The sequence below is a fragment of the Ambystoma mexicanum genome, chromosome 6q (assembly GCF_040938575.1).
Source record: "Ambystoma mexicanum isolate Mex_15411 chromosome 6q, UKY_AmexF1_1, whole genome shotgun sequence".
Classification (NCBI taxonomy): Eukaryota; Metazoa; Chordata; class Amphibia; order Caudata; family Ambystomatidae; genus Ambystoma; species Ambystoma mexicanum.
The window spans coordinates 1108437746-1108459217 of NC_090937.1; the positions used below are offsets into that span (position 1 = coordinate 1108437746).

At 47.9% G+C, this 21472-nt stretch overlaps 1 protein-coding gene across 3 annotated transcripts in view; it reads right to left on the bottom strand.

Moving 5' to 3' along the window:
- Positions 1–21472, bottom strand: part of CWH43 (cell wall biogenesis 43 C-terminal homolog) — a 533223-nt gene that overhangs the window by 83618 nt on the left and 428133 nt on the right. For 2 of the 3 annotated variants that reach the window (XM_069631684.1, XM_069631685.1), the window contains exon 12: positions 4662–4811. The exons of the other annotated variant lie outside the window; for it this stretch is intronic. In XM_069631684.1, coding sequence (XP_069487785.1) covers positions 4662–4811 — 150 coding nt within the window. The remainder of the gene's footprint in view (positions 1–4661; positions 4812–21472) is intronic. 3 annotated transcript variants of the gene reach the window in all.

Here is a 21472-nt window from a genome sequence, read left to right on the forward strand (position 1 = left end):
CATAGCTTCGAGAAGCAAAGTACAACAGACTGGACAGTGGATTTCACACGCGTGAGTCCCTTGAAGGTGTAAAAGATGGATTCCAGAGACAAAGTTAAATAACATTTTACTGAGTAGTTTGAAGTACAGATGCATATTTAAAAAATTAAAAAAAAACAAGACTGTGAGTTACTGAGGAACCACGACAAACCTGTAAAGGGAAACCCAGAGGGTCACTCTTCAAAGACTGACACAATTGCAAACCGGCGAAAGAAGCCATCCTGTTATTGTTGTTTTGTCAGGGGAACACGGAGAAGTTATCCCGTTGAACTGGAAGTGAGTCGGGAAAAGGAGTTTTTCTGTTTTGGCCCACCTATCTCTGTACGTATCCCGAATGTATAGAATATATGTGAATTGTCATTTTTTTCTGTGTAAGCAATAAGGAATGAAAACAATGTATAGGCTAGGAAGTAAAATCTGTTTCTTTCTATGACGTGGATAAAAAACCCAGTACAGAAACCAGATTGCTTCATTTTCCCCGGGTAGAAACATCTATGGGTTGGGCAACACCTGCTTGCTTCATTCTATATGATATGAGCAGCAATACTGCTGACAATTTGCAGCATTCTATTTATTTATTTATTTCACTTATAAAGCACACAAACAGCCCGGAGGATTGGGGGCATAGAACCTCTGGCAGTGGCACCTTTGCACAGGGTGACCAGATTTCCAAAACGAAAAACCGGGACGGTCAACAACATAAAAGAGGGACTATCTCATCGCAGCCCACCAATTAACGCCCCTCCCCCCAACACGCCCCCACAACCACCATCCAACCATATTTCCAGCACTTCTCCTTTGTATAAACTGTATATGATCTCATTATTGCAGTTTTGTTTGTGCATCCTGGCACGTAAATTTGAGCTCTGATTGCTATTACATGGCTTGCCTACAATAATTTCCACGTCAGTTTCTGTGGCACAGTCAGTAAGTGTTGTGGCTTGTACCTGAAAGGTTGGGTGTTCGAGCCAAACTTCAAAATTGTGTAAGCGTTGTGTGTGGTCACCCAACCATGCAAACCCCGGAGGGGGATTCTAAAATGGAAAAACTCCCGGGACCCCGGGACGGACTTTCCCTGGAAAACTGGGACGTCTGGTCACCCTACCTTTGCACAATAGAAATTCCTTCATGTGAAAAGATAGCAAATATTTATTTGCTGTGTGTGTTTGTATACAGGAAGTAAATCACTAAATTATCTGAATAACGCACGCATTTTTGAAGTCTATGTTGCCACCTCAACATACACAGTCCGAATAAACCTAAAAAGCGTGTAGGTTTAGAGTCACTTCACAATAAATGACAGCGTCCTGGGTTTTTGTTGCTGTAAACAGCAGAGTTTGGCGATACTGAGCAGCAATTAGTCATGCACGCAAGAGGCCCAATTAAGGGAGAACCACACAACCCGTCGCAGTGCGGATGGTGGGCCAGAGATGTGGGATTCTCAGAAAGGCGCCGGCCACTCGATTCCACAGCCTGCACCAGCTCAAATGATGCGCAGAGCGCCCCCTTCAGTACATTAGCATAGCGGGTGCTCCTGGCTTCGATATATTATATAGGCTCCCAGCCACCTGCAAGGTACTCTTATTTTGAAATGGTTACAAAATCAAAAAGCAAATAGCATGTCAATGCCTATTTGAGGGATTGGAAAACAGTGATTCATGGGGCGGATTTGGAGTTCTGACACACACCTTCTATGCATTGCCCACCCCCCTTCGCCTGTTTCAAACTGGTGCAGTGGGGTTCAAGCATTTGAAAGCGCAGCGCGTTTGTGAATCAGGGGTGGGGGGACTTTTGGAATAGTATGTGCAATTGCACACCAGTCAAAGGGCATTCCGCTATCACCGATTGTTTTGACACAAGTAAAGAGGGTGTCTTCACTTGTGTCATAAAGAGGTGCGTGAATCTGGCTCCGTTTAGAAGGCGCAATCATTTCAATGTGTGCGAAAAGGCGCCTTCACGACAGTGGCGGTCATTATATATTTATTTGGAATCGCAGCTTTCTGCGTGTGTCCACATTTGAGGATTGGTTCGGTTGCTATTGACTTTTCTCGCTCTTAAAGTAAAATGTTCCACTTCAGCTTTATAGACTTTCGGGAGGGGTCTTTAGTTGGGCCATAACTTGATGGCGTTTCATTATCCCGTGATAATGACTTCTCCCTCGGTCTCTAAGGCTGTTGTAATTTTTGGGTGTGTATGTGTGTATTGCACATATTTGATAACATCGGTACATGCATAAAGGTCATTTTTATGAGAGTACTTTCTGCATCTACTTTTATTGTGAATCAGACATAGTTGATGCATATGTGAAATATGTTTTTTGTTCTCCAGGTGCGGGTCTGATTTATTCTTGGAAAGTGCTTTGCTAATCTGCGCCATGGTGTTCTTGGTCCTCAGGACGGGGCACTCCTGCATCTTGTCTGCTGAAGGTTAGATGGGTTTATAGACTCTGGACCAAATTACATCAAGTTTGCAAAAGGTTATGAATTGAGCAGCTCCATTTGCCCTCTTGCACTGATAGGCTTATGCACTGGGGTAACAATGAAGGGAAATGATGTTGCGCTATATTTGCTGCTTAGCAAGAGAAATTAGAAGCTTTTACTGTACCCCAAATTTAGTCCCATCTGCCCTTTTTGATAAATGCGGGCAGATTAGATTTCCCTGTTCCTTTCTACACAAGCAGCACCCATGACTCAACATTCATGCAGTGCACTGCAACTCCGCCACCACACTTGTGAAATTGTACTGGTGGCCCGTTGAACGTGAAGAGTCCATGTAGGCGCCCCACTGGCTCTGCACCCTGCGCATCGGGAGTGTGTAGTCTAGAGGTGGCAGCGCAAAAGGGTAGTTCCTGTGTTTTGGCCTCCACTGCCCTGACGTTTAGGGCGCAAATGGAATGTATCAATGCTACATTAGTCAAGAAATGTAAGCTCGATCCCAGAGTACCCACTCATTTAGAAATTGAACATAAAGATGGGACAGACGGATGACGCAGAGTGGAGTCCATTTTCTTCACAATGTTTAATGTTCTTGGTTACACAATTAATAACATACCCGCTCTCTCTCTCCTCCGCACAGGTCTCCGCGCTGTCCACGTAGTGATTTTGATTTTGAGGAATTTGTAACGCGCTCAAAACGGAACAAACCATATAATGGCGCAGATGGTATTTCTTGCTTAGAGCGGCTAGCACAGAGTGTATTCATAAGCATATTCTAAAGAGAGATGGAACTCTAACCACAACCCAATCGGCCAGATTTTATTTAAACAAAAAAGTTTTTAGGGCCTTTTGGAATTTAAACAGAGAATCTAAATTCCTCATTTCCCTGGGTAGGCTATTCCATAGTCTAGGACCATACACCGAGACCGATTAATAGTTATTTCAGCTGCACCTTGTATATCATCATAGCCTCCCTTTTAAGTTCTTTTGATAACGTCTCCTCTTAAAGGAGGTTTGTAAGTCATGGATCCTCATTGATATGTACTTTGGCAGTACCAGGGTCGTGCCAATAGGACAGGACCCTGGTGTTGGACTGAGAGAGGTCCATGGCACTGATGCTTGGAATCACATGGGCTCCTCTGTAAGGATGAATGATGGTAAAATGGATGCATGTTATCTGTCATCATACTTTCCGTTGTCGGGGTTTGCTGTGTCTTTGTTGGAATATTTGGTTATTATTTTCAATGAGACTGCTACTGGGACCGTCTTACACTTTGCTGCGTCCAAAATTCTTTATAAAGCTAAAAAGCAATTAGCCATTTGCAACTATGTAGTATAGCCTTGCCAGATACCAAAGAGCATTGGAATTTCACAATGAATAGAAATCTAATATTAGTTTTTTAAAAATTGAAATCTACACAGTGCCCCAAATCTCTCTATATAAAGCAGAACATCTGGTAGTTTGTTCCTTATACAATTCCACACCGTTCCACCACTCTGCGCCAGATTTTGCATAGTTACCTATTAGGACCCTCCGGACATTACTGGCTACATGACATTTGGACACCCCACCCCTTTCCCTGGATTTCAGCCCCTTCACACATGAGACGGTTGCCTCAAATCATCGAAACATCAATTTAGTCATAGAAGAACCAGACAAAGCTCATCTTAAGTGTCTTTACGTGAGGAACACAACTCAAAGCACCTTGTAAATCACGTTTGAAGGCCCTAGGATGCACCGTTTCTGAGATATTTGCACTACTCAGCACCACAAGCACTGCACAGCACCAGGTTGAGGTGACAGAGAGCGCACACAGGGTCCCAATGTGCTGCAGCACACCAACTCTCGCCTCCCCTCCACGCCTGCCCTGGGGTGTGTAAGCCAACCACATGCACCCATTCTCAGTGCAGTTTACTTCAGAGTGCAAATCACATCAAGTGATAAGCGACTCGGAACAGCGACCTACAGGAGCATTGATTTTCAATAATTGATGAGAGAGTTGTCATGTCTGTCTACAGAACCTGTGCGGAGTAAGGGTACATTTTTCTCTATAAACCTAACTAGATGTACTTGTATGGTAGGCAGTAGTGCGGGTGGGTGTCCTGCTGTCATAGCAGTCCCCCTTAATTTGATCCCATAGAATGAAAAAACAATGCTGCATTCATAATAACAAAAACGATACATACTCTTCATTTCCAAAGTGGGTCACCACAAAGTCCACAGGTTTGCCTGAGATGTTGACCGTCATAGAGATGGCGGGGGCAATCTCCCCGTCCGGAGATGGGAGAAGATGATGAACCGACTCCAGGATTGGGTACCGCGAGAGGACCATTATCCTGTGTGGGCATGAAAAGAAGGAACTTCATTATCTAAGAGGTCTAGTAACAAGCAACAGCTCACTTGTAATGCGCTAGTGTACTCACTGACCCCGACACACTCCGCCAACACTTCATGGAAAATTCAACTTAATCTGTCATTGTGCAATGCATGCTGTTTGTGATAATAAAGGGCCTCACTTTGATACAATTGCAAAACAACTTTTCTGTGGCAATTGTAGGCATGAGTTTAAATGAGTTGCTGAATTTTATTTTTCTTACTGTCAGAGAATTCCATCTATGCGTGCTGTTCAGCTGCAGGGTGAGTGCGGTGTGTCCCTGGTAATAATGTTCATGTTAATGTTTAAGCATATTTATACCGCGCACTGTCACCACCCTAGTGGTCCCCTGGAGCTCTGGCTGATCTGAAAGAAAGTGGGGAGGGTTAGCGCTTTAGTAGGATAAAGTTTGGAGAGAACGCAAAGGAGCTGTGATGTGCTGTTGGCAGCTTCAGTTTGGTTTACACCTTTCACTGAGCTTTTTCTGTGGTCGGAGTCTGGCATGTGCTATTGTGTGGGGTTCTGTGTGGTGTGTCTGTTGTTGCAGAGTGGTGACGTGCGTGTGGGTTGCTGTGTTTTAAAAGGTAGGGTTGTGTTTACTTAAGGTTTGTGAGGTGTGTGAAGAGCGGTGAGGTTTTGGTAGGGTTGGTTATTAGCATTGTTGTCTGGAGAAAACGCACATTCATTTGTGTGTCTTGAGATTTAGACAAAATGTCTTCCTTACAGTGATCTAGTTTCAGCATGACAAGGCTGTCTCTCATCTCTCTGTCTATATGTTGCGTTAGTTATCTCTACAATTCTATCTTTCTTCTTACTCAGGGTAGCACCTACATCCCAGTCTGTGGTTGATGGGAACTGGTCCCTGTGGAACTATCTACTTGCAACCTGTGCCCATATCCATCGTTCTGTCTGAGTGCGACGCGCTACAGTTCAGTCCTTACCAGGAAGTGTGGATTGGCGCAAGTGAATCACCATACCCATGTCTCAGATAATTTTGTCGTTTGTGATGGGTCAATCGTCAGGAAGTCAGTACCTCTCCAAGAAGGCTGCTAGGGTATCATGTATGTCGGTCTAGTTTCTTCTACTTACTAGCTTGGGTGTGGGTATCCTAGTGTGGTGATAGGGGTCTCATTTGGCTGACGTGTTCGCTTATTTGGAGGGGTTGGTTTGAGGATGGTTGTCTTGTGAGCGTGAGGTAGTAGTTGGATAGTGTGGATGCACAATTGCGTTGGGTTGGGGTTTACGCAAGGTTCATGTAGTCATGTCTGTCAGGGGGATACTTGGTAGTGGGTACGGTTGATAGTTGTGCGTTTTGTTTGTATCAGCTTTGTTAGCTATTGTTCTGCCCTGATTGGGTTATCGCCCATGGTCGGTTCCGCCTAACATTATCTCTCTTGTTCTTTTGGGTCTTCCCCTCTGTTGGTTCTAGGCGTTGTCTGTAATTAACTTGCTTTATTATACAGTGATTGCAACCACAGTGTTTGCTGTTCTGTGCCACTGTAAATAAGAGAAGTTCGTATTACAGAGTGCAATGGCATTGAATGTCTCAACCTGGGAAAGATGAAAGGCTTGCGTGCGGTCGTCAGAAGCATACTGACAGACTCTTACCACTTAATTTCTTCCTTTTCTGTAGGAAAGTAGGGTATGAGTTAGACTGGGGGTTCTCGAAGGCTTGAGAGCAATGGTCTACTATGCCTTTCAGAGTTAAGTATGTATGTGCACTGGTCACCAATGGGATAATTGTAGTGCCATACTCAATATACTTAAATTAATTCCCTTGAAAATGAAGATTTATTCAGGAACACATTTTTGTTATATATCTTGATACCACAGTTCTTGCTGTTTGCACTGTAATTAACAATGGTGCTGAATTTATTAATGGCACTCAATTTACTGAACTACTATCTGGAATCATGGAATTTGCTCAAATGTAATTCAAACCTGGCTGAAACCGTGGCGGTTCGAATCTGCTCAAATGATTTGAATCTGTTTGAGGACATACTTCCAGAGCAAAACCAATTTGAGACGGTTCAGGACATTTTGTGCCTTTCTGGCTCAAAACGTCTCAAATCTGCTTTAGCTTCTGACACAGGTATGAATCATTTTAGCTGATTCAAACACTATTGTTTAGATAGGTCGGAAGAACATTTGAGCCAGCTCGACCACTACTGCATAGGACTGAAATATTCATAGATCATCTAATGCCAATTTAGTGTTATTTCTCAAAATCAGCACAAATCATTTTCACTACACTTTCACTGTGCACCATTTCAGGGCAAGACCTATAATAATTGCCTCAGCTGGTTTTGAGCAATCTGTCCAGAGCAGAACAGGCCAATGGCCCAAATATTTGTGAGGCATGTAGAGGGTTAAGTGCTAGAGATACTAAAGGAATGTGGCGTTAAGCCCCTGTTACGAGGGCTGGAACGGAGGATAATGGCCTGGGAGCCCAAGTTATCGCCCCAAGCTAAGTGAAGGCAGATAACAAGGGTTCCGGGCCGTTATCCACTGTTCCAGTACCTGGAAAGGGGGAGGAAGTCCATTAGCACCCCGTTTGGTAACCAGAGGTGCTAAAAGAAAGGATTTTCAGTCATTGAACGGGACGCCTCGCGCGTCCTGTTCAATGAATGAAAATCCATTACCAAGATGGCTGCCATGGAAAGGGGAGGCGGGGCTCCATACGGAGCCTCTCTTCCCTTTGCATGGGAGCCTGCCGGAGGAAAGGGGAAATAGTGGATGCAGTGGTGGAGTGCCGCTGCTGAAATAAGCTAAGTGGGGGTGGGAAGGAACAAAAAAAAACAGGGACGGAGGGTGGGGGGCAGATGGTGGCGGGGAGCCGGCCCTCAGGTGGCATGGAACGCAGGCTTGTACCGACGGTTCACGCCTGCATTCCTAGCCATCTGATTGGCTAGCTCCCCCCGCTCAGGTGCTAATGTGGCGTTCATCCCCCGTTCCAGGGGCCTGAACAGGGATAACTGCTGGCAGCCAAAGTTATCGGTCTGAGCAAAGTGAGGGTGATAACAAGGGCTCTGGGCCATTATCCCCTGTTCCAGCACCTGGAATTGGGGGTGAAGGCCATTAGCACCCCGGGTTACCAAAGCGGTAAATCAGGGTGCTAAAAGAAAAAGGATTTTCCTTCCTACAACGGGATGCACGTGGTACGAGTAAAAATCCTTTTCCAAGATGGCCAAGGAGGGTGTGGGGGTTAGTAAAGAAATGGCCATGGAGGGTGCGGGAATATGGCAGCGGGGGAACCGGCCGTCAGGCCACTTGGAACGCGGGCTTACACCAGTGGTGCAAACTCACGTTCCTAGCCACCAGATTGGCTGGCTCCCCCACATGGGTGGAGAGGGCACTCCTCTAGTAACAAGGAATGCCACGCCCTAACCTAAGGCAGGAGTCTACAGCCTTTGACTCTCCAGATCTTTCAGACTACAATTCCCATGACATCTAGCTGTTCACTATGCTGGTTAGGGATGAAGGCGACAGTTTCACAAGTGTGTATGGAGAGACATTTTGCTGGGATGTTTAAGAGGATGGGACAGAGCAGAGCGAGAATGGTCTGTATATGTGCAGGGGCGAGTCGGAAGATGAAGAGGTGCTGCTAGCTGTGGAAGGGAGCAAGTCCAAAGGACAGTGGAGCTACATAAGAAATTGAGGTGTCGCTTGATTCAGGATCCCTTACAGCATTCTGCAGTGAGTCATGAACCAAAAAAACTGACTCGAGGCATGAAAAGCCTAATAGGAATGCACAATGCCTTTGGGACGAACCCTATAATAACATTGGGTTATGATTCGATAATGTTGAAATGTGAGGAGGAAGCTGTTCTGTGCAAGCTGTATTTGGACGAAAAAGAGGAACCAATGGTGGGTTGGAAGGGACAGGGGGCACACAAGAAAGAGCTGAGACCAAGGTAGCAAATACAGTTAGTGTCTATTTCTGATGGGATCCAACAAGGTACCCTGGTCATTGATGATTCTGAAGTGTTAACAACAAGATTGGCATTTGAAATGGAGTTAATCACTGCATCATCCATAAGAAGTGATTACTCCTTGTATGCACAAGGTGAGGCCTGTTTTCATTGCCATTAGAGAGGAGCTACACATAGATCTGATGCTGTTGTTTGATGCTTGAGTGATGGAGCCCATTGAGTTTTCTGATTGGTTGACTTGTGATTGCAGGCTAACCCAATGGCATGATGTGGATGGATGTAGAATTGCATGGCGTTAACGAGAGCCTTCTGGTAGATGACAATGCAAAACCTTTGATAATATTGCCTACCATGAAGTTCAGGAAGTATTTCAAAATGGATTTGTGGATTTGCCATTGGTGTACCACCACGTCAGTCTGCATGAGTCCTCTCAGCACATTACCTTATTAGTGACAGCTTAGCTTAGGGGGCCTTTATTAACCATTATATGCCCTTTGGTTTGCCATAATCCAATTCAGGGCCTTTATTTTCCATTATATGCCCTTTGGTTTGCCACCATCCAATCATGCAGCAGCTCTTTGTTGGATGCCTGGAATGTATTGCTTTCAAGACGATATCTTGATTAAGGGACCCTCTGAGGAGGAGCACCCTGCTACATTAAAGCGTGTTCCCAGACTTTCAATGAAAAATGGGCTCACGTTACCATTGAGGAAGTGTCAGGTTGAAGTAAAAATGGTCTTGAATCTGGCGCACATTATCAAGGAGCTAGTGGACAACATGTTAAAGATTGCTGACCCAGAGAACACGGAGCTGCTGGAATCCATATTTGGCCTGCTAGTATATTTTGCACAATGTGTAGTATCCAGCCTGTGTGTGAGTGCGTCTGTAAAATTCTGTTTGAGTATGTGGGGGGAAGGCAATGGCACTGGCCTACTCCACCATAACCTGGTGATGGGGCAGATAGCTCATCCTAGTGAGAACCAATAAATCCACGTCCCTTTAAGGGAAACCCACCTGGAAGCAGAACCTCTCAAATATCAGCCGTCCTGTCATGCAAACAACAGCCACAAGTGATTTCACGGGAAGGAATCTGCAGTCGTTCAAGTCACATATGTGGTTAGGAATCAAAGAGCAGCGCTGCAGAGCACAAAGGTCGGCAATGATGGTTTCACTTTGTGTACTGGTGTGGTCTGGTAACCAAAAGAGGACTTGGAAATAATTTTCAAAGTGGCCCCATATTACAAATTTTGAGCAAGTCCAACGCTTTTCCTATGAGAACATTTTGAAATACCACCCAAAAGAGGCCCAGGGTGCAGAGGCCCACCGGGAAGTCTCCAGAGTTCCTTGCAGGCCAGTCCACCCCTGTTTGTGTATGCCCACACTGGCTTATAAAATGGCAGGCAGCCTAGATAAAGCCTCACTCTGTCTTCGAGCCAGTGTGTACAGTGGTTGGGACCACCAGAGTACCACCCACATGGGCGAGTAAATCAATCAATTGCAACTAACAATTACCAGGCATACATGAATACACTTCAGTGTGGGAGGTACCAAGCGGGCAGGGCTAGTCCCCTGTATAAGCCGCTCACTTGAAGGCAGTGTGTGTGTGTTTGGAGTCAAAGTAGGAGCAGCAGTGGTGAATGTTTGAAGCAGGAGAAGAGGAGACTGGAAAGTGGAGCACGAAAAGGAATGAGGTTCGGAAGAACAAGAAGGGTGCAGAGATAAAGGAGGAGATGGAGTTTAAATCGGAGGTGTAGAATGGGCACTAGAACCAAACAACATGCAAAGGAGTGGAGGGTGGAGACAAGAGTAAAAGAGGGAGGGGGAAGAAGAAAGGAGGTTGGTGGTAACAGCAAGGATGAAGGAGAAGAATACAATGTAAGATCATTGGAACAATTGACGCCAGAGGAGAAGAAAAGAGATAAAGAGAAGGCACAGCTATGTTCCTCGTCAGACCGGAGAGAGCTGTGGAGTGATGGAGGCATGAGCACATGGCAGTGCTAAGGAGGTACAAAAGGAGTATATGGAGAGGAGAAGAGGAGCAATGGATCCCCTTAGGCACAGCCCCACTTTGAATCATTAAGGAGGTAGTCAAGCGTGGGGTGTGGGAGACTGGGACTAGACAGGTAGGGGGGAGAGATACACAAAGATGCAGAGTTGGAGGCTAGAGCTAATACAGGGAGGAGGAGAGTTCCAATGGACCCAGCAGCCAGATACCTTAATTGCCCACATTCTGGGTGGGACTTTTTGGGTCTGTGACCAAACCACTATATCCTGGCTCAATCGGCAAGAAAGCTCAATTGGCAAACTCCCCGGTGACTTGGGGCTCATCACGGTTCCATCCAGCCCTAGCATATGCCATTATCTCAGCCTAATACGCAGGCGCACGTAGGGCTCATGGCCCAGGTGAAGGGGGTCTACCCAGGAGATGAGGAGAATCACGGGAACTGAATCAATGGAATGAGGAGTCAAGAAAGAAGGGTGGAGAGATTCTACATCCCTCACCCCTATACTGTGAGTGACTGAGAATCAGTGATTAATCTAGGGGGTCGCTCACACTGAACTGAGATGTTGACCCCAGAGACCTTTGATGAATCTATTCACTGAATCCAGTGATCTTGTTGTTGAAAGTCTAAGGAGAAGCTGTCCCGTTTTTACGTTCCATTGGCTAAGTTGCTCCACCTCTGTATCCAGACAGATCATTTATTTTAAGGTTCTAGTGTACAAACCACAGCTGAACCCTGGGAAAGCCCAGCTATTCGTTTCCATTCATTAGTTCTCAGTTTAAGAAATTACTGTGACTCTGCAAAGTGCGTTGGCCAAATTAATCATTTTGTTTTGGGCTTAGGTTTGTGGCCACCCGGAATACATCTGTATTGTAATTCCTAGCCCCATGTCCACGTACCTTCTATCCCACTGGGTTTTCGGCCATCTATCGACGACACGGAGCAACACAGGTTCGATCCCTGGGTCGCGCTTAGAAAACTCTGAGTATTAAGCGCTCTATAAATAACCTATCATATCATATCGTGGTTCTGTTTTTATGTTCCACCTGATGCCTTACAAATGCCCTTTGACCTGTGCTGGAAGAAGGGGGGTGTTTTTCTTTTCTACCTTTTCACATCTGGAGGGCACATGCGTTGTCATTACATTATGCAATGAATAATGCGAAGCACATTGTTTTTGAATATTCATCTCACAGGAAGCTTGTAAAGTGTGCCTATGAGACATCATATATGTTTGCCTAGAATGCGGGCATGCGTATTTGCCATGGCTGGTGCTGATTAATAGCCCAGCTGCATTAGTATGGATCCATTGGAGTTGATGAATGCAGGGTCAGACATGGCAAGATTAAGGCTTTTTCCATAGTCAAGTAGGGAAATGTTCAGCACAGAGGTGATGAGGGTCATGTGGTGGTGTGGTAGTAGGAAAGGAGGGCGTCAAGAGATTTCTGCAGCGAGGAAGAGGTTGGGGTCAACAAGAAAACCTGGAGTATGGGTGGTTTTAGCTACGATAATGCAAGTTCTCATTAATAGTCTGAAGTCTAGAGTGTGTCTCTGTGACAGACATTTTAAGCCTGTCATGTTGCATCCAACTGAAATCACTGGCGTCTCGCGGGTTGGAGGCTGATTTCTATGCCATATGCACGCGTGTAGAAAGTACATGTCATGGATATTAGTGGGGCCAGCCAGTGGGTCAATGTATTGGATGAATGGACTTGGCAACAAGGATGACTACTGTGGGACTTCTTATGCTGCGGCAGTAGTTCTGGGGAGAAGAATATGGTCTTTACCTCAGGAATAGACCTCTTCCTTCATCATGCTTATGGGGCCACCATTGTGGCCAACTGTATCAAATGCAAAGGATAGGTCAAGGTTGATGAGTGTGGCTAGTCTTTGGACTGTGTGAAAGGCGGATATACACAAAAAGGGTATGTAGGGAGAGAAGGGCCATATGTCTGTCCTCCTGAATGCATTGGCAGCCTGGCACCCTTTTGTGAGAAAGTATGATGTTTGTACGTCTTTGGCTCAGGAGCAGTGAGGCGCTTAAGCTTTCCACAGCTGCCAGGGTGTGTTGAAACCATGCATAAGCGAACAGACGCCCCCACGGGTTGAATCCCTGTTTATGCAATTGAAACCTATGAACTCTGAGCATGATACTGTGCCGGAATGGTTATTGTTACAACACCCCAAGGTATTCTCGGTAATTCCCAAGGTTTTCTTTTATTAATCAGCACCAGCCTTTCAACAGGACTAGTTCCCACCACCTTTAACTTAGAAATTATATCTACTCTAGTCAGGAAACCTGCCCTTAATCCCTCTGTTCATGGCAATTACAGGCCAAATACAAACCTCCACTTTATAGCCAAAACGAGGGAGAAAGTGGTTGAGTGTTAACTGCAACCCTGTCTGGACAGACATCAAGTTGGAATTTGCCCGCCAACGGCAGTGAAACAGCTCTTCCAGGTTTGTGAGACAATGGGCCTCATTACGACTCAGGCGGTAAGTGATAGAAATTACCGCCATGGCGTAATGAGCGTTAACGCCATGGTCCGATGGCGATAAGAGCGCCACATTACGACCCATCGCGCACGAGCATTACGCCATGGCGGTAACGTAAACTACGCCATGCCGTAAACAGCCCTTACCGCCCTCGTTAACAGCGCAGGGTGACCTACCGCCACCCATCATTGCGCCGACCGTAGTCAGCGGTCACCGTAATTAGCGGTGACCGCAATTAGGCGGAACCGGAAATAGCGTAATCGCGGCGGAACGGGAAACAGCACAGCGGCCATCTTAAAAAACACAATCCATTGCCATCCTACCCAACCACACCACAACCAACCCTCAAACCCTGAGATTCCCATAACCCACCCATTTCCACTGCCAACCATGCCTAAAGTTGTCAAGAAGACATGTGACAGGCAGCGGCAGGAGCGCTTCAGTCGAGAGGAACTGCAAATGCTTGCAGACACGCTCCAGGAGAAGGCTGATGTTGTCTTCTCCAATGAGATGACCCGAACAGCCATAGGCCGCAAAAAGGAGGTGTGGGAACTTGTGGCACAACGTGTCAGTGCTGTTGGAACCACCCCACGCACCTCCAAACAGTGCCGCAAGAGATGGGACGACCTGCGGATCAGGGTCCGGGGCATTATGTCTGCCAACCGTAACCTGGCCCTGGGAACTGGCGGGGGAGCAGACTCCCCACTGAAGATGCAGCCATGGGAGGAGACATGTGCCTCTCTGATTGGCATTGAGTGCATCGAAGGTGTCGGCGAGATGGAGAGAGGGGCCCCGAGATCTGGAGACACAGGTAGGTGCCTCATATCCAGCCTTGCAAGACACCCTGATACACTTGCACGTGACAATCACAATGTGGCAGACGCAACACATCAGCAGATGAGCCACACCCTGCGTGTACAGTAGGCAGACACACACCTGCATGCAAAACCGAACCTAAAGGGAGGCAACCTGTATGTCACGGGCTACTAACTCCACAATCTATCCATTTCACTCTTCACAATGCCTGCTCAATGTCCGCTGAACCATCAATAACAGTCACCCTCCTCTGCTCCACCACAGGCTCGCAATCGGACACTGGCAGGGACGACAGCACCAGCACCCCAGCCAAGAAGGCCAGGAAAGTGGGAGAGGGGAACCATGCATCCACCTCTGCTGGACCCAGGCAGAATCCACGCCAGGCTGAAGAGCCCAGGGCAGCAAAGTCCCCCGAGGAAGGGGTCGTGACAGCACCTGCAGCCCAACCACACCCACTGTTGCCCACTGAGGGCAATGCGTCAGCAGGGAGCAGTACTGTTGGGGAGACTGCAGCCATCGCTGCCTGCTCCGACAGTGATGTGGAGGATGACACCGGACTTGACCACAACACACAACTGCACTCACCACACCTATCCCCAATCAGCCATCATGGAGATGACACCCAGGGCCCATCGCCAGCTAATTCATGGCCAGCAACTCCTAGCCCAGTGGGATTTGTGGAAGATGGGAGTAGTCCCATTGGTCCCCCATTGGCACCCCCCATTGGGCCAGAATTCCAGCTGTCGCTGGAGCAGATTGCCAACAGGCAGGAAGCACTGGGCACACTCCTCACGCAGCATGTAGCAGAATGTGTAAGTACCAGTGCAGCCATGGAGAGGAGTGCTTATGGCATCAGGGCTGCCATCCAAACTGCCAGCAGGGACATTTGCACCGAACTTGCTGCAGGGCGGCAGATGATGAGCCAGCTCATCCAGACAATTCTGGACACATGCCGTACTGAGCAGCCCGGTACATCCTCGGCTGCAAGTTCAGCACAAGCCTCTCCCGTCCGCAGGTCATCAAGGACCCTGAGGAGCACAGGCAGGGGGGCCCCAGGTTCCGGGAGAGGGGGCAGTCAATAGTGTGCTGAACTATACTTATTTCACCACGGGCACTGTCACATGTTTGCAGGGTGTTCAGGGGGGAGGGGGAGGGGGGTATTGGGTGTGTTGGAGTGTTCAGGGGGAGGGGGAGGGGGGTATTGGGTGTGTTGGAGTGTTCAGGGGGGAGGGGGAGGGGGTATTGGGTGTGTTGGAGTGTTCAGGGGGGAGGTGGAGGGGGGTATTGGGTGTGTTGGAGTGTTCAGGGGGAGGGGGAGGGGGGTATTGGGTGTGTTGGAGTGTGCAGGGGGGAGGGGGAGGGGTACTGTTATACCTATTCAGTAGTACAATACACTTTTTCTTTTCTCACAAACTAAAAGTGTGGACATTGCTCATTGCGTATGTGTGCTTAATTGTTACAGTCCACAGTGTTGACATACCAGACACACACAGTGCCCCAAGTGCCATCCATATGTCACACACTCGCTGTGTGTGCTAGAAGTATCGGTCAATTACATTCTGACGCATTATATGGCCCTCCTGTGCATCGCTGCCTCCCTGAGGTGCTGCCCCTTCCCCATCATCAACATCCCCATCATCAGGTGGTTGTGGTTCTGCGTCAGGGGGCAGAGGCACGTTTCGTCTGATGCACATATTGTGTAGCATGACACATGCCATGACGATCTTTGCAACCTTCTCATGGCGGTACAGGAGTGCCCCGCCAGACCTGCTGAGGCAGCGGAAACGTGCCTTCAGTAGGCCAAAAGCATGCTCTATCACCACACAGGTACGTGCATGGTTATGGTTGTAGTCCTCCTCATGCTGGTTTGATGGGTTCCGGACTGGTATGAGGAGCCACCTCTTCAGGGGATAGCCCGCATCACCTGTAAAATGTGAGAAAAGAATGTGTCATGAACGAGATTGATATGTGAACAAGACGCACAACCATGCCTTGATTCTGACTGTTACTGTGCACCAATTGGAGTTGTGGATATGGATTTACACTGTGCAACCAGTATGTGTTCATGGCTCTCATGTACTGTTTTGCATGCTAAAACACAATGCAGGGGGGACGATTGCCTTGTGAGTGGCCATCCACTGTGTCCGTTCAGGACGTCATTCATGTGACCTTGCACGTGTCCTGTGAGCTTGAAGCTCACATGATAGCAACATCGATGTCTGGCTCATTATGACCCCAGTGAGCATTACTGGTGTCAATGGGGACAGTTTGTGGGTCTTGTAGTGGTGCATTGATGTCCCTGTCTGTCATGTGCCTCCTTTGTGCGCAGTTGTGGGGGACAGGCCTTTCAGTAGTTGGTGCATGGTGACGTGCATGTTGGTGTTATTCTTTAGGGTCAATGCGGCCACAATTTGCACAATGCACTTGCAAATGGTTGTGTCGTTTTTGGGATGCACTTTCATTCACATGTTGGGATGAATAGGTCAGGCATGATGTGTACACTTCTCTGTTGACGTCAGTGCTGCCACAGGGAATGATCTGGCTACTGCTAGTTGCACCCACCCCCCTGTATCTGCCAGATGTAATATGCATTGGTACGTCATTCAACACCCACTTTGCATTGCCATGCTCATGTCATTAGACTCACCGAGTAGGTAGGATCTTGGGCCTGCATGTCGCTCCATGTAGCGTGGTATTGTTGAGTTCCGAAGGATCATAGAATCATGGGTTGATCCGGGGAATCTGGCACAACAATGTGTGATGATCCTGTTGGAGTCACAGACCATTTGCACGTTGATTGAGTGGAAATGTTTACGGTTGCGGTACGGTACCTCCATGGCATGTGGGACCACCAATTCTACATGGGTGCAGTCAATGGCACCAATGCAACCAGGTATGCCGGCCAGTGCATGGAAACCCACTTTGGTGTTGGCAATCTCCTGGGCAGACCGTGGTAATGAGATATGGTCATCTGTGTGCTTGAGGAGGGCATCGAGCACTTGCATCAGTGTACGCGAGAATAATGGTTGTGATATGCCATGCAAGTGCCCCACTGTGTGCTGGTAGGTGCCTGTGGCCAGGAAGTGGAGCACGGACACTACCTTCAGTAGGGGGGGGTGGCAGTGGGTGTATCAATCATGCTGACGATGTCGTTGTGTATCATGTCCACAATGGTGGTGATGGTGTCCCGGTCCAGTCGGTACAGGGTGTGGATCTGCTCAGCCGTGAGGTTGAATGGGCTGGGTCTGATGCGTGGGATTGGGGGCTGCCTGCGTGGTGGCACTGGCTGTGCTGGTGGGGCTTGCTGGGCCTGCCTTGCCCTCCTTCTCCTCCTGCGTCTCCTCTGTGCAGCCTGTTGTTGTTGTTGTTGTTGTTGTTGTTGTTGTTGTTGTTGTAGTTGTAGTTGTAGCACTCGCATTGCTATCAGGTCCTCCAGCCCCAACATTGCTAGTCCTATTGGTATCATTGTGGAGTGTGACTGGGTGTGGGAAGGGGTGGGGTGTGCTCTTTTTGTACTTCCTGTGTCTGTATTGCCTTCACCTGTGCTGTTTCTGTGCACCTGTGGCAGCTGCATTCACTTTACATGGCCCTTTACGGTTGGTTCGCGATGGCGTAATTTGCACCATGGAGGTAAGGTACTTAACGGCCTGGGTGATGGCGTTAGGGGCATGTCCGCTTGGGTCGGCATTCCCGCACCTTTCCGCCATGGCGCTAAGTACGGTGTGGATGTTCGCGTGCGCGCGCCCTTGGCGCAGTCAGCGGCAGCGTTAGCTACGATGCCGCTAGTGACATCGTAGTTTACGGTCACGGGTCGTAATCGGCACGAGCGGAAGACGATGGCGGTAATCGTTTACCGCCATCGTTTTTCGCTTTGCGCCAGGGTCGTAATGAGGGCCAATGTCCTGTTGTCAGTGAATAAGGGGTGTGTGGTATTGTGTGTTAAACATTTTTTTATTTTTTTTTTATTTGTTTATTTGTTCTTGGTTTATCACAAACCTTTACTAAAGTGATCGCAAAAACAGAGTAATAAAAGAAAACCAATAAAATGTTCGCAGTCAGAATATAGACATTTCTTTTAAAATACATAAGAGTACAAAACAAACAATAAAACACAAATTCAGAAGTCAAAAACATTTCTAACTTAATTCACATACTATTTTTAAAAAGGAAATTAATCAAATAATCAAAATCGGTGAATATCCGTTTCTCATTCTGTACCATATAAATTTGGGATCATTACAAACACCATTATCGAATAACTCTGCAAAATATTCAGTTCTTTGTTTTAGCAAATGGGGACATCTCAACATAATGTGTTCTAGAGTCTCATCTGTTTCAAACACATTACAGAATCGACACCATTTCTTTTCCTCCAAAGGATTTCTTATATTTAGTATAGAGTAAGTATGCATGACATTGAGTCTAAATCTCATATAAAACAGAAACAAGTCCCCTTCTCTTGGGGTTCACAGGAACAGAACACAGGCTTCACGACTTTGGGTTACACAGAATATACTCAGAATAGGTCTAGCACAAATCACCAGTGGATGCGAACAGATGCCGCGAACCCCCATCCACAACCTCAGCCTCCCGCACTCATGCTGGGATTACAGGCGCGCGCCACCACACCCCGTTAAGCATTTTTAGCCTCCTTCGATATGCCATTCATACAGTGCTTATTCACACGTTGGCCCTCATTCCGAGTTTGGAGGTAAGGGAAAAACGATGCAGGTAAAGGATTACCGGCATCGCTTACCGCTATGGGCTATTCTGACCAACCAGACCGCAATTAACGGCACTGTAAAGTACGATGCCGTTAATAGCCGTCTGGGCGCACGCACACGACCCACCATGCCGGCATTAGCGCCATGCCGTAAACCGGAGTAGATCACAAGTGAAGCGGACATGCAAATAATGGCCTCATGAAGGCGGAAAAAGTGCCTACCGGCATAGCATAAATTCCGGCATTGCCGACCTGCCGTAAAGAGCCCTGAGCAGTATTCCCAACTGCCACAGGTGCACACAATAAGCACAGGCGGAGGCAATGGAGTCAGGCCAAGTACAAAAGGAGCACACCCGCACACCACACCCCATCCCACACCAAGATGATACCAATAGTAGTAGCATTACTGGAGCTGGAGGACCTGCTTGCAATGCCTCAACATCAACAACAACAACAGCTGCCACCACAGAGGAGACACAGGAGGAGAAGGAGGGTGAGACAGGCCCAGCATGCCCCACCAGTGCAGCCACCGTTACCACGGCGGCAGCCCCCAATCCCTCGCATCAGAGCCACTCCCTTCAACCCCTGAGCAGATCCACACCCTGTACCATGTGGACCGGGACACCATCACCACCATAGTGGACCTGATACACAATGACATAGTGAGCCTCATTGAAATATGCACCACCATCCCCCCTCTACTGAAGGGAGTGTCTGTGCTCCACTTCCTTGCCACAGGCACCTACCAGCACACAGTGGGGCACATGCATGGCATATCACAACCCTTATTTTCCCGGATCCTGAACCAAGTGCTGGATGCCCTCCTCAAGCACACAAGGGACTACATATCCCTACCACGGACTCCACAGGAGATATTTGATACAAAAGGTGCCTTCCATGCACTGGCAGGCATGCCAAATTGTGTAGGTGCCCTCCCACATGCCATGGAGGTGGTGTACCGCAACCGCAAGGAATAACACTCCATCAATGTGCAGATGGTATGCAACGCCAGCAAGATCATCACACATTGTTGTGCCCGATATCCCGGATCAACTCATGACTCTTTGGTCCTGTGGAACTCCACGCTACCATCCTACATGGAGCGACATGCTGGACAACGTGCCTGGCTGCTTGATAAGTAGCAGGACTGGCACATGGCATTGAAAAGGGGGGAGAGATGCACACACCACCATGCTGCCAATGTTGATGAGACTGCACGATGTGCACATCACCAAATTGTGCCCCAAACCATCACATACCGTGCAAGACACAAAAATCCAATATGAATGAAGTAAGGTCCACACCTATCATGACATGACTAGCAGCCCACATCCCACGACACGTGCACCACCCATCAGCGACCCTCACCCTCCATAATGCCATCCTGCACCATGCAGTGCATATGCACCATGTTCATGTCTCCTCCATATCACCACACAGGACAAGCATCCCTGAGAGTGCATCATACTGAACCTACTGGAGAATCCACAGTCCGGCACAGGGCCGGCACAATCACAGGAGTGCTGCATGTCACCATGGGAATGCCAATGCTGATTGCCCAATATTGCACAGACTACTGCAAAATTTCACAGGACACAACACCTCACTATTTTGACACTTACACAGCTGTATGCATACACCATGCATGTGCAAATAGACGTCAGTGCACACCATCCACATGAAGATGAAACCCACACCATTAGACCATGGCACAGGACACATGGAGGGACAGTAAATGGCGGCAATGGATCCAGGGACATGTGCATATAGGCAACCATAAACTGCAGGAATGTGTTGACTAGTACAACTGTCCTTCATGATTCCCCTGACATTTACTTTTATTTTTATCTCATACAGGTGATAGTGGCTATCCCTTGAAGTCGTGGTTCCTCACCCCTGTCCGAAACCCACAGAACAGGCACGAGGAGGTCTACAATCGTTCCCATACACGTACACGTGTGGTCATCGAGCAGACCTTTGGCCTGTTGAAGGCACGATTTTGCTGCCTCAGCCGGTCGGGTGGGGTACTCCTCTACAGGCATGAGAAGGTGGCCAAGATCACCATGGCATGTGTAATGCTGCACAATATGTGCATCTGCTGGAACATGCCCCTGCCCCCTGACATGGAACTGATAGCACCCGATGAGGATGAAGGGGAGGAGGAAGATGTGGCAGGACCTCATCACGGTGCTGATGCACAGGAGGGACGTGCTGTGCGGCAGACATTGATCGCACAATATTTCTGACACACATGTCAGCAGAGGGTGACATAATGTTTGGACATAGGGCACTGGGTGTGGGGGTACATGTATAGTATGCACTGTGAATGATTAAATGACACATGCGCAATGATGAATGTCCACTCAGGTCTTCTTTTTTATATAACTGGTGTATTGAATGCAGCAATAGTAACGTAAGTGTCAAAACCCTCCACCACCCTCCCCCCTCCTGCTCCCCCCACAACTCCCCCACACACCCTCACCCCCCTCCGTCTCCCCCCACAACTCCCCCACACAAGTCTCATTGAGTCCACAAAGCCTACATGAGGCTGCCATTACATTCACTCGGCACTCCCAGAGCCAGGGGGTGGCATGTCCCCTCGGCGCATTGCACGAACCGACCGGCAGAGCGGGCTGGTTTGGGTTGAACAGCT